The sequence below is a fragment of the Rhinoderma darwinii genome, chromosome 1, assembly GCF_050947455.1.
Source record: "Rhinoderma darwinii isolate aRhiDar2 chromosome 1, aRhiDar2.hap1, whole genome shotgun sequence".
Taxonomy (NCBI): Eukaryota; Metazoa; Chordata; class Amphibia; order Anura; family Rhinodermatidae; genus Rhinoderma; species Rhinoderma darwinii.
This window is the reverse complement of record NC_134687.1, coordinates 156,419,187-156,434,765: the sequence shown is the minus strand read 5'-3', so window position 1 is coordinate 156,434,765 and position 15,579 is coordinate 156,419,187. Positions and strand designations below refer to the sequence as shown.

The 15,579-nt window shown below is 44.4% G+C and overlaps 1 protein-coding gene across 7 annotated transcripts in view; it reads left to right on the top strand.

Annotated features, from left to right (window-relative positions):
* BLTP1 (bridge-like lipid transfer protein family member 1) overlaps positions 1-15,579 on the top strand; it is a 381,561-nt gene that overhangs the window by 243,516 nt on the left and 122,466 nt on the right. For all 7 annotated transcript variants that reach the window (XM_075860492.1, XM_075860489.1, XM_075860493.1 and 4 more), the window contains one exon: positions 219-312. In XM_075860492.1, the coding sequence (XP_075716607.1) occupies positions 219-312 (94 nt within the window). The remainder of the gene's footprint in view (positions 1-218; positions 313-15,579) is intronic.

Below are 15,579 nucleotides of genomic sequence, written 5' to 3'. Positions count from 1 at the left end.
CCAATCGTGTTGGTGTCTCTTATAAGGTGGCCATTCAGTGTATATTTTTCGAATGCTACCTGAAAAATAAAAAAAACCTTCATGTGGTTTTATTTATTCAGAAATCATCATGTAGTGTTCTGCATATTTATTATTTTTTTGCCCTGCCTACAGTTCTTTTCCCTTTCAATGAATGTAAACTATTAATGGCTTTTATTTGAATATGCTTATTTGTTTAGATGTTCTGCATCAGAAAATGACTGAAACATGTGCAACAGCCCATATTGGTGGTGTAAACATTGTTCTTCTGGAAGGCATTACACCAAATATTCAGTAAGTTTCAAAATGTGTGAAGTATGTACTTTTTTAAATAATTGAAATTATGTTATAATATTAGAATACATTCCTGTACTGCTGAATACTAAGCTGTCACAAATGTCTAAGCGTCATCTTCTTATATCCCAACCAGGGGCGTAACTGGGAAAGACTGGGCCCCATAGCAAACTTTTGACCGCGGCCCCCCCTCCGCTGGGTATCACACAACCCCCCCTTGTAGATAGTGCCTCCCTATAGATTCCACCACACAGTGCCCCCTATAGATCGCACCATACACAGCCCCCTGTAGATAACGTCTTACAGCCCCAATCCCCCCCTGTAGATAACACCACACAGCGCCCCCTATAGATAACGCCATACAGACCCCCCCTGTTGATAACGCCATACAGACCCCCCCTGTAGATAACGCCATACAGACCCCCCCTGTAGATAACGCCATACAGACCCCCCCTGTAGATAACGCCATACAGACCCCCCCTGTAGATAACGCCATACAGACCCCCCCTGTAGATAACGCCATACAGACCCCCCCTGTAGATAACGCCATACAGACTCCCCCCTGTAGATAACGCCATACAGACTCCCCCCTGTAGATAACGCCATACAGACCCCCCTGTAGATAACGCCATACAGACCCCCCTGTAGATAACGCCATACAGACTCCCCCCAGTAGATAACGCCATACAGACCCCCCCTCTAGATAACACCATACAGACCCCCCCTGCAGATAACGCCATATAGCCCCCCCCAAAAAAAAACGGCCTATAGTTTGTCCTACAAAAGAGATGTATCCCCTATCCACAGGATAGGGGATACATGTGTGATCGTTGCCAGCGATAAGGAGAACGGGGAACCGAAAGTCCCCCTAAGTTCTCCACGACTAACCTCGGACTTCCGGAGTCTGCGCAGTTCAATAAATATGAAAGGTGCGCTGGTCACGCATGCGCACAAGCGCAACCAGTGCACAATTCATTTCTATGGAGCTGCAGACAGACCCCGGGAGTCCAAGGTTTGTCATGGAGAACTTCGGGGGACTTTCGGTCCCCCGTTCTCCTTATCACTGGGCGTCCCAGCGATCACACATGCTTCCCCTATCCTGTGGATAGGGGATGTATGTGTTTTGTAGGAACAACCCCTTCAGTGGTGTCGCGCTGTAGCAGCCATAGTGGCTGCTAGCGGAGCCTCTGGCCATGGGGGGGGCCGTGCCGGCGGGTGGCACGGGCCCCCTCATGCTGCGGGCCCCGTAGCAGCCGCTACGGGTGCTATAGCGGTAGTTACGCCACTGATCCCAACAAAAGACAGACAGTTGAAAGTGCTGGTGTAAGGAGCCTCACACCCGAGTGCGTTTTGTCCGTATGTCGGCCGCATTTCCCGGACCGAACTGTCACGTTGTGTACGTGGACCCACTGGGCTGTACCGCCTTGACGGTATGGCAGCTAGCCAACAGGACACAGGTCACAGTCTATTGTTTGTATAGGTGTACCTTTGGTAGCTCAGACAGTAGCAAGACCGGCCCGACTGGGACTTAGGCAGCAGGCAGACACCAGGCGTGGTGAAGCAGGACAGGCGTGGTACTCCGCACAGCACGACTCCAACTCAATACGGCACTTAACCAGGATAGCACAGGTAGCAGGAACGGGAAACACTGGGACTAGAAAACACTTAGGAGACCATTTGCATAGACAGACTAGGGTAACGACAACAAAGCTCAGGCAAGGCAGGAAGGGGCTGGGCCCCTCTTATAGTCCAGGGTGTTCATGGGCTAATTTGGCACTTTAACTACGTGGAACGGGCCGGGTGAAGCGGAAGTGAACGATGGTGCCTCCTGAGGAGATGGGGACCAGCGCTCACAGACCCCCCCTGTAGATAACGCCATACAGACCCCCCCTGTAGATAACGCCATACAGACCCCCCCTGTAGATAACGCCATACAGACCCCCCCTGTAGATAACGCCATACAGACCCCCCCTGTAGATAACGCCATACAGACTCCCCCCTGTAGATAACGCCATACAGACTCCCCCCTGTAGATAACGCCATACAGACCCCCCTGTAGATAACGCCATACAGACCCCCCTGTAGATAACGCCATACAGACTCCCCCCTGCAGATAACGCCATATAGCCCCCCCCAAAAAAAAACGGCCTATAGTTTGTCCTACAAAAGAGATGTATCCCCTATCCACAGGATAGGGGATACATGTGTGATCGTTGCCAGCGATAAGGAGAACGGGGAACCGAAAGTCCCCCTAAGTTCTCCACGACTAACCTCGGACTTCCGGAGTCTGCGCAGTTCAATAAATATGAAAGGTGCGCTGGTCACGCATGCGCACAAGCGCAACCAGTGCACAATTCATTTCTATGGAGCTGCAGACAGACCCCGGGAGTCCAAGGTTTGTCATGGAGAACTTCGGGGGACTTTCGGTCCCCCGTTCTCCTTATCACTGGGCGTCCCAGCGATCACACATGCATCCCCTATCCTGTGGATAGGGGATGTATGTGTTTTGTAGGAACAACCCCTTCAGTGGTGTCGCGCTGTAGCAGCCATAGTGGCTGCTAGCGGAGCCTCTGGCCATGGGGGGGGCCGTGCCGGCGGGTGGCACGGGCCCCCTCATGCTGCGGGCCCCGTAGCAGCCGCTACGGGTGCTATAGCGGTAGTTACGCCACTGATCCCAACAAAAGACAGACAGTTGAAAGTGCTGGTGTAAGGAGCCTCACACCCGAGTGCGTTTTGTCCGTATGTCGGCCGCATTTCCCGGACCGAACTGTCACGTTGTGTACGTGGACCCACTGGGCTGTACCGCCTTGACGGTATGGCAGCTAGCCAACAGGACACAGGTCACAGTCTATTGTTTGTATAGGTGTACCTTTGGTAGCTCAGACAGTAGCAAGACCGGCCCGACTGGGACTTAGGCAGCAGGCAGACACCAGGCGTGGTGAAGCAGGACAGGCGTGGTACTCCGCACAGCACGACTCCAACTCAATACGGCACTTAACCAGGATAGCACAGGTAGCAGGAACGGGAAACACTGGGACTAGAAAACACTTAGGAGACCATTTGCATAGACAGACTAGGGTAACGACAACAAAGCTCAGGCAAGGCAGGAAGGGGCTGGGCCCCTCTTATAGTCCAGGGTGTTCATGGGCTAATTTGGCACTTTAACTACGTGGAACGGGCCGGGTGAAGCGGAAGTGAACGATGGTGCCTCCTGAGGAGATGGGGACCAGCGCTCACAGATCCATGGCTGTGGCCGTCAGGAGGTGAGTGAGCCCGACAGCCTGCGGCCATGGGCATGACACGAACAGACTGCAGGGAGCCGGGCTCCTAGCATCATAGTTATCTATGATGCGAGGTGTCACTGCCTCGCTGCGGGACAACTGTCCCGTACTGTAATCATGTTTTCAGTACGGGACAAAGGAAAGGAAAAGCATACATAATGAGCAAAGTTTTTAAGGGGTACAGATAACCTCAGATACATTCATGACTGATGACTGGAGCCAGTGGCGCAAAATGCATTTTTTCATGTCAAACAGAGTTACATGTATTCTCTGTTTAGACAAAAGACCCGAATTTCGATCCTGCCCTCCCGCAGGAATATAATGAAACAACACCACCTGTGTCTCACAGTGTAAATCCACTCCCCACATCAACTTAATAAATTTTAGGGACTCTGTGCAAAAATCCTTTGTGTGGGCAGCTCCACATTCCATGTAAGGGTCAGTTCGCACTGAGTTTTTTGCAGGCAGAAAATTCTGCCTGGAAAAATCAGCTTAGTTTTTTTTTTAAGCGGTTTTTGACACGTTTTTTTAGCAGAGGAAAAAAACACAAGCGGTTTTTGCTAAAAACCGTGTCAGAGTCGGCATAAAAAACCACCGCGACGTGCCGCAGCGTTTTTTGCATCTCCCATTGTTTTCAATGGGGTCATTGAGGCGGGAAATACCTCAAGAAAGGTCATGCCACTTTATTTTACTGCGAGCGGACAAAAACGCTTCTGACTCCCATTGAAATCAATGGGAGGAGATTTGTGTCGTTTTTTTGGCGCTGATTCCGACGTGGTTTCCATGTCAAAATCGGCACAAAACAATTCTGTGTGAACAGGGCCTAAAAGGTTTGCTCTACTTAACACTTTCAGGACCAGACTAATTTTCGTTTTTATGCTTTTGCTTTTCCCTCCCCGCCTTAAAAAAAAAGTCATCATTTTTTTTTTTTTTCCGGTGACGCAGCCATTTGAGGGCTTAATTTTTACGGGACAAATTTTAGTTTCTAATGGCACCATTTAATATTATGTGTGATGTACTGGGAAGTTTGATGTACGATGTTCACTGTACGGTGAAAATTACACGTTACCTGTATTCTGCGGGTCAGTATGATCGTGGTGATACCAAATTTATATTGTTTTTGTTATGTTTTAGGACCTTTAAAAAAATATAAAAGCTTGAAAAAAATAAAAATGTTTGCATATTGTGAGCCCCGTAACTTTTTAATATTTCTGTGTACAGAGCTGTGTAAGGCATCTTTTTGTACAGGAAAATATTTAGTTTTTATTGGTTGCCGCTGGGTCCCTGCTATGAAACACAACATAGACCCGGCGGCTATGGCGCCCGGTCGGCTTCTGAGCGGGCGCCATTTTTAAATTACCCTCTCAAATGCATAGGTAGTCTAGTTCATAAGGCAGTAATTCATTTCACACCACTGCTCATTAATCATTGCTTTCATGACCCTCTCCCATCCCACTTGCATCTTGTTTGTCACTTCAGAATCTTCCAACTCCCTCTCCCAATGTTTAACCCGTTAGTGACCGGCCCATCGTGTTTCTACGTCGGTCACTAACGGGCCTTATTCCGATGCCATAGACTTTTTACGTTGCGGCATCGGAATAAGTAAACAGAGCAGGGAACTGTCAGATCTCCCTGCTCTCAGCTGCTAGAGGCAGCTGAGGGCTGGGAGCGTCCCTGCTCTGCCGTGTGAGATCGATATTAGTATCGATCTCACACGTTTAACCCCTCAGATGCGGTGCTCAATAGCGAGCACCGCATCTGAGTGGTTTTGGAGAGAGGGAGGGAGCTCCCTCTCTCCCCCACCGACACCCGGCGATACGATCGCAGAGTGTCTGTGTCTCTTATGGCAGCCGGGGGTCTAATAAAGGCCCCCAGGCTGCCTAGAGTGAATGCCTGCTAGATCATGCCGCAGGCATGACCTAGCAGATGCCTGTCCGTGTTAAACGGCCACGCAGTAATACACTGCAATACAAAAGTATTGCAGTGTATTATAAATGCGATCGCAGAATCGCATATTATAGTCCCCTAGTGGGACTAGTAAAAAAGTGAAAAAAATGTTTAATAAAGTTAAATAAAATAAAAATGTGAAAAAAAATTAAAACCCAGCTTTTCCCCTTACAAACTGCTTTACTATTAGGGTATGTGCACACACACTAATTACGTCCGTAATTGACGGACGTATTTCGGCCGCAAGTACCGGACCGAACACACTGCAGGGAGCCGGGCTCCTAGCATCATACTTATGTACGATGCTAGGAGTCCCTGCCTCGCTGCAGAACAACTGTCCCGTACTGATTACAGTACGGGACAGTTGTCCTGCAGCGAGGCAGGGACTCCTAGCATCGTACATAAGTATGATGCTAGGAGCCCGGCTCCCTGCAGTGTGTTCGGTCCGGTACTTGCGGCCGAAATACGTCCGTCAATTACGGACGTAATTAGTGTGTGTGCACATACCCTTAAAAAAACAAAATAAAGTTAAAAAGTTACACATATTTGGTATCGCCGCGTCCGTAACGACCCCGACTATAAATCTATTACATTATTTAACCCGCACGGTGAACGCCGTAAAAAAAATAATAAAAAAACTATGGAAAAATTGCTGTTTTCTGTGAATACTGACTTTAAAAAAATTTAATAAAAGTGATCAAAAAGTCGCATCTACTCCAAAATGGTACCAATAAAAACTACAAGTCGCCCCGCAAAAAAAAAGCCCTCATACAACCGCATCGGCGAAAAAATAAAAACGTTACGGCTCTTCAAATATGGAGACACAAAAACAAATCATTTTGAAAAAAAAGCGTTTTTACTGTGTAAAAGTAGTAAAACATACAAAAACTATACAAATTTGGTATCGTTGCAATCGTAACAACCCGCTGAATAAAGTTATTGTGTTATTTATACCACACGGTAAATGGCGTAGATTTAGGACGCAAAAAGAGTGGCGAAATTTCAGATTTTTTTCTATTCCCCCCAAAAAAAAGTTAATAAAAGTTAATCAATAAATAATATGTACCTAAAAATGGTGCTATTAAAAAATACAACTTGTCCCGCAAAAAACAAGACCTTATACAGCTATGTCGACGCAAAAATAAGAAGGTTATAGCTCTTGGAATGCGACGATTGAAAAACGTAAAAAATAGCTTGGTCATTAAGGTCCAAAATAGGCTGGTCATTAAGGGGTTAAAACAAGAAGAACTGAGAGACTGAAGTCTCTCAGTTAGCACCAAAACCATATTTTAGAGAAAATTCTTGCCAAGTCAATAGCCTCCCTTCTTGTACATGTAAGAGGTGCCTTATCTCTGAAATCACCTTGGTTCTCTACTGTTGGAGCGGTTTATTAAGTCCTTCCTTGCGGAAAGACTTTATTAGCCCATAATGGCAAGTATTTGGACAAACAGTATGGTAGTCCAAACGTTTTTCTAATTGCCTTCTAGGCTATGCTTGTAGGAAGTTCTGCATATTGCATATGTAATAGGGCTGTAAGATTATCCGAGCCTGCTAGCTTCTGTTCTAAAGGTACATTAGAATAGTGGCATGTGCCATGGACCCAGTCTCTAATATGTCTAGGGTAGCTAGATTATAGCTTCGTATCATGGGCAATTGCAGGCCACCCTCGATCTTAGGTAATGCCAATTTTTTATAGGCTATTCATGGCATTTTCTTTTGCCATAGAAACTAAAGTCTGATCTTCACAACACATGTTGGTGGAAGTGTATCTCATCAGGCTAGAAAAGGTTACAAAACCATCTCGTGCACACTTACATCACCGTTTTCACGACCGCTTTTGAAGGGTCCGTGAACCCGTTTTAGCGGCCGTGTGATTTCCGTGTGCACTCCGTGTTTCCGTTTCCGTGCGCCGAGCGTGGTACTGTCCAGGGTGCTGAAAGAGTTAATGGGCTGCACTGATCGGAGGTAACTCTTTCAGCACCCTGGACAGTACCATGCTCGGCGAAAATACAATTTTAATGTAATAAAAAAATAAAAAAAATAAGTTCATACCTACATTCCTCCTGTCCGGCCTCCAGCGATGTCCATGTCGCCACTGCAGCCAATCACAGGCTGTAGTGGCGGTCACGCACGTCGGGATGACGCTTCATCCTACGTGACCGCCTCTGCAGCCAATCACAGGCTGCAGCGGCCTCTGCAGCCAATCACAGGCTGCCACATCACAAAACAAGGTCAGACTGGAGGAAGAAGAGGGACTCGTCTCCAAGACAACGACCGGGTACGTATGAAATGCTTTCTTATTTTATTTTTAATCAGCAGCTTCTTTTCTCTATCAGTTATTGATAGAGACAAGTGGCTGGCGATTAGTGTAATATGTTTCTAATGTTTTTCTGGCCGCCCGGCGGTTGCTAGGCAACGGCTCCGTCACACACGGACGGCACACGGATGCCTTCCGTGTGCCTTCAGTTTTTTTGACGGCCCCATTGACTTGCATGGGCCTCACGGTCACGGAATCCCGGACCAAAGTAGGACATGCTCTACTTTGGATCGGAACGGAGCAACGGACCGTCAAAAAAACTGTAGTGTGCATGGCCCCATTGAAATGAATGGGTTCAGGGTGCTAGCCGTCAGAAAAACGGCTAGCACCCTGAAGGAAAAAACTGAAGTGGGCATGGGGCTTAAAGATTTTGGACTCCACCAGTCCACAGTCAGATAGATTGTGTACAAATGGAGGAAATTTAAGACTATTGTTACCCTCCCCAGGAGTGGTGGACCAACAGAGATCACACCAAGAACAAGTCGTATAATAGTCTGCAAGGTCACTAAGGAACCCAAGGTGACCTCTAAGCAACTAAAGGCCTTTCTCACATTAGCTAATGTTAATGTTCATGAGTTCACCATCAGGAGGACACTGAACATCAATGGTGTGCATGGCAGGATTGCAAGGAGAAAGCTGCTTCTCTCCAAAAAGTACATTGCTGACAGTCTGCCGTTTCTTAAAGATCACATGCCAGAACATGCCAGAAGGCTATTGGAACAATGTTTTGTGGATGGATGCGACCAAAATAGTTTTTTGGTTTAAATGAAAAGCGTTATGTTTGAAGAAAGGAAAGCACTGCGTTCCAACCTAAAAACCTCATACCATCTGGGAAACACGGTGGTGGTGGTAGTATCATGGTTTGAGCCTATTTTGCTGCATCTGGGCTAGGACGGCTTGCCATCATTAATGCAACAATGAATTCTGAATTATACCAGCAAATTCTAAAGGAAAATGTCAGGACGTCTGTCCGTGAGCTCACTCAAGAGAACCTGGGTCATGCAGAAAGACCATGACCCTAAGCAAATAAGTCATCCTACTGAAGAATGGTTAAAGAAGAATAAAGTTAAAGTTTTGGCATGGCTAAGTCAAAGTCCTTACCTTAATCCAATAGAAATGGTGTGGAAGGACATGACGCGAGCAGTTCATGGGAAGAAACCCACCAACATAGCAGAGTTAAAGCTGTTTTGTACAGAGGAATGGGCTAAAATTCCTGCAAGCCGATGTGCAGGACTAATCAACAATTACCAGAAATGTTTAGATGCAGTTATTGCTGCACAAGGGGGTCACACCAGATACTGCCAGCAAAGGTTCACACACTTTTGCCACTTACAGATACAGTGAAGGAAATAAGTATTTGATCCCTTACTGATTTTGTAAGTTTGCCCACTGTCAAAGACATGAACAGTCTAGAATTTTTAGGCTAGGTTAATTTTACCAGTGAGAGATAGATTATATATATATATATATATTTAAAAAAAAAAAAAAAAAAATCACATAGTCAAAATTATATATATTTATTTGCATTGTGCACAGAGAAATAAGTATTTGATCCCCTACCAACCATTAAGAGTTCAGCCTCCTCTAGACCAGTTACACGCTCCAAATCAACTTGGTACCTGCATTAAAGACAGCTGTCTTAAATGGTCACCTGTATAAAAGACTCCTGTCCACAGACTCAATTAAACAGTCTGACTCTAACCTCTACAACATAGGCAAGACCAAAGAGCTTTCTAAGTATGTCAGGGACAAGATCATAGACCTGCACAAGGCTGGAATGGGCTACAAAACCATAAGTAAGACGCTGGGTGAGAAGGAGACAACTGTTGGTGCAATAGTAAGAAAATGGAAGACCTACAAAATGACTGTCAATCGACATCGATCTGGGGCTCCATGCAAAATCTCACCTCGTGGGGTATCCTTGTTCCTGAGGAAGGTGAGAGCTCAGTCGAAAACTACACGGGGGGAACTTGTTAATGATCTCAAGGCAGCTGGGACCACAGTCACCAAGAAAACCATTGGTAACACATTACGCCGTAAAGGATTAAAATCCTGCAGTGCCCGCAAGGTCCCCCTGCTCAAGAAGGCACATGTACAGGCCCGTCTGAAGTTTGCAAATGAACATCTGGATGATTCTGAGAGTGATTGGGAGAAGGTGCTGTGGTCAGATGAGACTAAAATTGAGCTCTTTGGCATTAACTCAACTCGCCGTGTTTGGTGGAAGAGAAATGCTGCCTATGACCCAAAGAACACCGTCCCCACTGTCAAGCATGGAGGTGGAAACATTATGTTTTGGGGGTGTTTCTCTGCTAAGGGCAAAGGACTACTTCACCGCATCAATGGGAAAATGGATGGAGCCATGTACCGTCAAATCCTGAGTGACAACCTCCTTCCCTCCACCAGGACATTAAAAATGGCTTGTGGCTGGGTCTTCCAGCACGACAATGACCCGAAAAATACAGCCAAAGCAACAAAGGAGTGGCTCAAAAAGAAGCACATTAAGGTCATGGAGTGGCCTAGCCAGTCTCCAGACCGTAATCCCATCGAAAACTTATGGAGGGAGCTGAAGATCCGAGTTGCCAAGCGACAGCCTCGAAATCTTAATGATTTAGAGATGATCTGCAAAGAGGAGTGGGCCAAAATTCCATCTAACATGTGTGCAAACCTCATCATCAACTACAAAAAACGTCTGACTGCTGTGCTTGCCAACAAGGGTTTTGCCACCAAGTATTAAGTCTTGTTTGCCAAAGGGATCAAATACTTATTTCTCTGTGCACAATGCAAATAAATATATATAATTTTGACTGTGATTTTGTTTTTTTTAATTTTATATAATCTATCTCTCACTGGTAAAATTAACCTAGCCTAAAAATTCTAGACTGTTCATGTCTTTGACAGTGGGCAAACTTACAAAATCAGCAAGGGATCAAATACTTATTTCCTTCACTGTATGTGATATTGAATAATTTTCCTCAATAAATAAATGACTACGGGCCTGTTCACATGACTGTTCGCTTTCCGTTCAAGGGTTCCATCGGAGGTTTCCATCGGGTGAACCCCGCAACGGAAAGTGAAAGTGAAACCACAGCTTCCGTTTCAATCACCATTGATATCAATGGTGACGGAAACATGGCTAATGGTTTCCGTTCGTCACCATTCCAGCAGGTTTCCGTTTTAACGACGGAATCAATAGCGGAGTCGACTGCGCTATTGATTCTGTCGGAAAACCGTAAACCTGCTGGAATGGTGACGAACGGAAACCATTAGCGATCTTTCCGTCACCATTGATATCAATGGTGACTGAAATGGAAGCTGTGGTTTCACTTTCACTTTCCGTTGCGGGGTTCACCCGATGGAACCCCGGAACGGAAAGCTAACGGTGATGTGAACATGCCCTAAGTCTAATATTTTTAACTCATTTGTTTGATTTGGTTTTCTTTATCTACTTTCAGGACTTGTGTGAAAATGTAATGTAGTTTTAGGTCAAATTTATGCAGAAATATAGAACATTCCGAAGAGTTTAGCTGCTTCCTTCTGCATTTAGACCAGTATTAGATCATCTGAGCTTCCCTTTGAATTGGTTCTGATTCACTTCACTAAAGACAATACTGCAATTCCTGGGGAGGATGAGCTCTAAAAGCTACAAACTTTTTATTTAATCTGAAAATCCCCATTATCACCATTTTTTTTCAGCCTTTCACATGACTTATGCCTCAAGTTTATTAACACTGTTTTGTTTCCACATGATACTGTCTGGTCCTTAATATGCCAGTTTGACTAGGGTTGCCATTTGTTCTTAAAGGGGTTGTCTAGTTTCCAAAACCCATCGTCATATACACTATTAAGGAAAACTCAATTAATCGAGAGGGGGGGGGGGTTCATCTGTTCAGGATCCTTATCTCTTTGCCATAGTGGAAAGCGGTTACAAAGCGTGTGTCTCACTCTGGAGGACCTGTCCTGACCTGTATTATACACACAACCCATTGATATAAATAGGAACTGTGAAAGGCTTAATTTCTCCTGTGGTGGCGCTGCAGGGAAATTGAACACTTACTGCCAGGTTTCTCTACAAGATTACAGCTGATTGCTGGGAATTCCAGCAAGGGGACACTTTGTGATAGGGATTGTCTAAAGCGGAGAACCTCTTTAAATTCTTGATAAGAGACTTGTTTCCCATGTCCCTAATAGAAAATAAATGGGTTAGTGAGTTTTTTTTAAGCTGTGGGTGTTTTTCCAGGTTATTGTAATTAACAATTTTTTTTGCAGTAAATACTGCTAATGTGTTTATATTGGTATCCTGAGCCGTACACTTTATTACTTATCTTTATTATTCATTTATCCAATTTGTTACTAAAAAGTTTTTGTCCAATATTCCTTGTTAAATTGTCTAGAAAATAACCAGAAAGAAAGTTGGCAACCGTGGGTGTGAAATTCGAGGATTGACATAATTTTGGAATAAAAGTGTAATGACGGGGGATAGGGAAACAGACAAGTGAGCCCTAATCTACCCGCCACTCAGTCCCTGCCTACTTGCAACGACCCGCCCTAGGCGACGGGGTACAACTGGGCGACGGTCCCTACACTCAGTAAGTGCACGACAGACAACCAGACAAGGAAACACAGAACAAAGGGAAGCGGGGCAGTTGCCCACGGCAACACCGTGAGCAACACGAGTAGTAAACGAGCCGAGTCAAACCAGGAGAGTACGAGGTGCCAAACGCAGAGCAGAAGAGTAGTCAGTAAGCCAGGGTCAATACGAAGCAGAGACAAGTAGTTCAAGAAGCTGCAGCAGGGCCAGGAAACCAACAGAAAAGAATCACAAGCAAAGGAGGAACAGGAAAGGCAGGTATAAATAGACAGAGGGCGGGAGCTAGCTCCGTCTGGCCAGGCTGTGATAGGCTCTCCCACTCCTAAGCCTGCCATCCTGAGTGGTGGAAGATGGAGTCAGTCTCACAGACATAGAAGCAGGTGCAGACTGATTACCTATGGGCGTGGATACAGAAGCTGTGCCAGGCAGATCCTTAACAAAAAGTATTTTATTCAACACTGGCATAATCAGACAGTTACAATAATTCCATATATAAAATACGCCTCTTCGGCATCTCTGTAGCTCCTCCAAGTTAAGAAGATGGAAGCAGAAGATCAAGAAATTCCCTAGCTGCTTAGTGCCCACTATCCCTTTATAAATCAGGATCGTAGGAATTTTAAACCTAATGCATCAGCTTTTTTAGTGCGGAGGAACAATCACTGTATATGTGGACCTTGCAGCGAGAGGTTGGTGGTTTTTCATGAACACACAATCGTGTTCTTCACAAGATGCATCAGGCTTCACCCTTGAAGATAGAATATAAATATTTAAAACAATGTACACTATTTTAGTGTTCAATTAAAAATACGTTTTGATTGGTATTTAAGTCCATAGGAAGCTTACCGCGTTTTTATATCTCATTACATCTATAATAGAGGTGATAGCTTTGTTTAGGTTATTTCAGTGAGATTATAGACACATTAAAAAATATAATATAAATACTTGGATACATACTTTTTATTTACAATTTAAAGTGCGTACCTGGGACCAAAGCGCTTAATTTCCGCAATCGGGTTGCTATATAAAATGTAAAACAGCAGTTGTCATCTTTTTTACATAGTATTACATAGTATTACATAGTTAGTACGGCTGAAAAAAGACACATGTCCATCAAGTTCAACCAAGGGAAGGGAAAAGGGAAGGAAAAATTTCTACACATAGGAGCTAATATTTTTTTGTTCTAGGAAATTATCTAACCCTTTTTTAAAGCCATCTACTGTCCCTGCTGTGACCAGCTCCTGCGGTAGGCTATTCCATAAATTCACCGTTCTTACTGTAAAGAAGCCTTGTCGCCTCTGCAGCTTAAACCTTTTTTTCTCCAGACGGAGGGAGTGCCCCCTTGTTTTTTGAGCGGGTTTTACAAGGAACAGGATATCACCATATTTTTTGTATGTGCCATTAATATATTTATATAAGTTAATCATGTCCCCCCTTAGTCGTCTTTTTTCAAGGCTAAATAGGTTTAATTCTTTCAATCTTTCCTCATAACTTAAATTCTCCATGCCCCTTATTAGCTTCGTTGCTCTTCTTTGTATTTTTTCCAACTCCAGGGCATCCTTTCTATGAACTGGAGCCCAGAACTGAACTGCATATTCTAGATGAGGCCTCACTAATGCTTTGTAAAGTGGCATTATTACATCCCTGTCCCGCGAGTCCATGCCTCTTTTAATACACGACAATATCCTGCTGGCCTTTGAAGCAGCTGATTGACACTGCATGCTGTTATTGAGTTTATGATTTACAAGTACACCCAGATCCTTCTCAACAAGTGAATCCGCCAGTGTAGCGCCCCCTAGGACATATGATGCATGCAGGTTGTTGGTACCCAGATGCATAACTTTACATTTATCTACATTAAACTTCATTTGCCAAGTGGACGCCCAAACACTTAGTTTGTTTAAATCTGCCTGTAATTCATGAACATCTTCCATAGTCTGAACTATATTACATAGCTTGGTGTCATCTGCAAAAATAGAAATAGTGCTATTAATCCCTTCCTCTATATCATTAATAAATAAGTTGAATAATAGTGGTCCCAGCACTGAACCCTGGGGTACACCACTTATAACCGGTGACCATTCAGAGAAGGAATCATTGACCACAACTCTCTGGATACGGTCCTTGAGACAATTCTCAATCCAATTACAAACTATATTTTCTAAACCTATAGTCCTTAATTTACCCATTAGGCGTCTATGGGGGACAGTGTCAAATGCCTTTGCAAAGTCCAAAAACACTAAATCCACAGCGGCCCCTCTGTCTAGACTTCTGCTCACCTCTTCATAAAAACAGATTAGGTTAGTTTGACAACTTCTGTCCTTAGTAAAACCGTGCTGGCTGTCACTTATAATGCTATTTATTGTCACATAATCCTGTATATAGTCCCTCAATAGCCCCTCAAACATTTTCCCCACGATGGATGTTAAGCTTACTGGTCTATAATTACCCGGGGAAGACCTAGAGCCCTTTTTGAAAATAGGCACCACATTTGCCCTGCGCCAGTCCCTTGGCACTATACCAGTCACTAGAGATTCTCTGAATATTATGAAAAGGGGGACAGAAATAACTGAACTAAGCTCTTTAAGAATTCTAGGGTGTAACCCATCTGGTCCCGGAGCCTTGTGCACATTTATTTTATTTAATTTAGCTTGGACCATCTCTACATTCATCCAATTCAGTATATCAACTGATATATTAACAGCACCGGCACCGGCTACATCAGCTGCTCTTTCTTCTGTTGTATATACAGAGCTAAAGAACCCATTTAGTAACTCTGCCTTCTCTTGATCCCCTGTGATCAACTCCCCATTACCATTATCTAGGGGTCCTACATGTTCAGACCTTGGCTTTTTTGCATTTATATGCTTGAAGAATTTTTTAGGATTTGTTTTACTATCCTTGGCCACCTGCCTTTCATTTTGTATTTTTGCTAATTTTATTACATTTTTACAGATTTTATTAAGCTCTTTATATTTTACAAAGGCTACAGCTGTACCCTCAGATTTGTATTTTTTAAATGCCCTTTTTTTGTCATGTATTGCCCCTTTCACAGAAGGTGTAAGCCATGTGGGGTTTAATTTGAGTCGTTTATGCTTATTACCTGTAGGAATAAATTTTGCACTATAATAACTCAA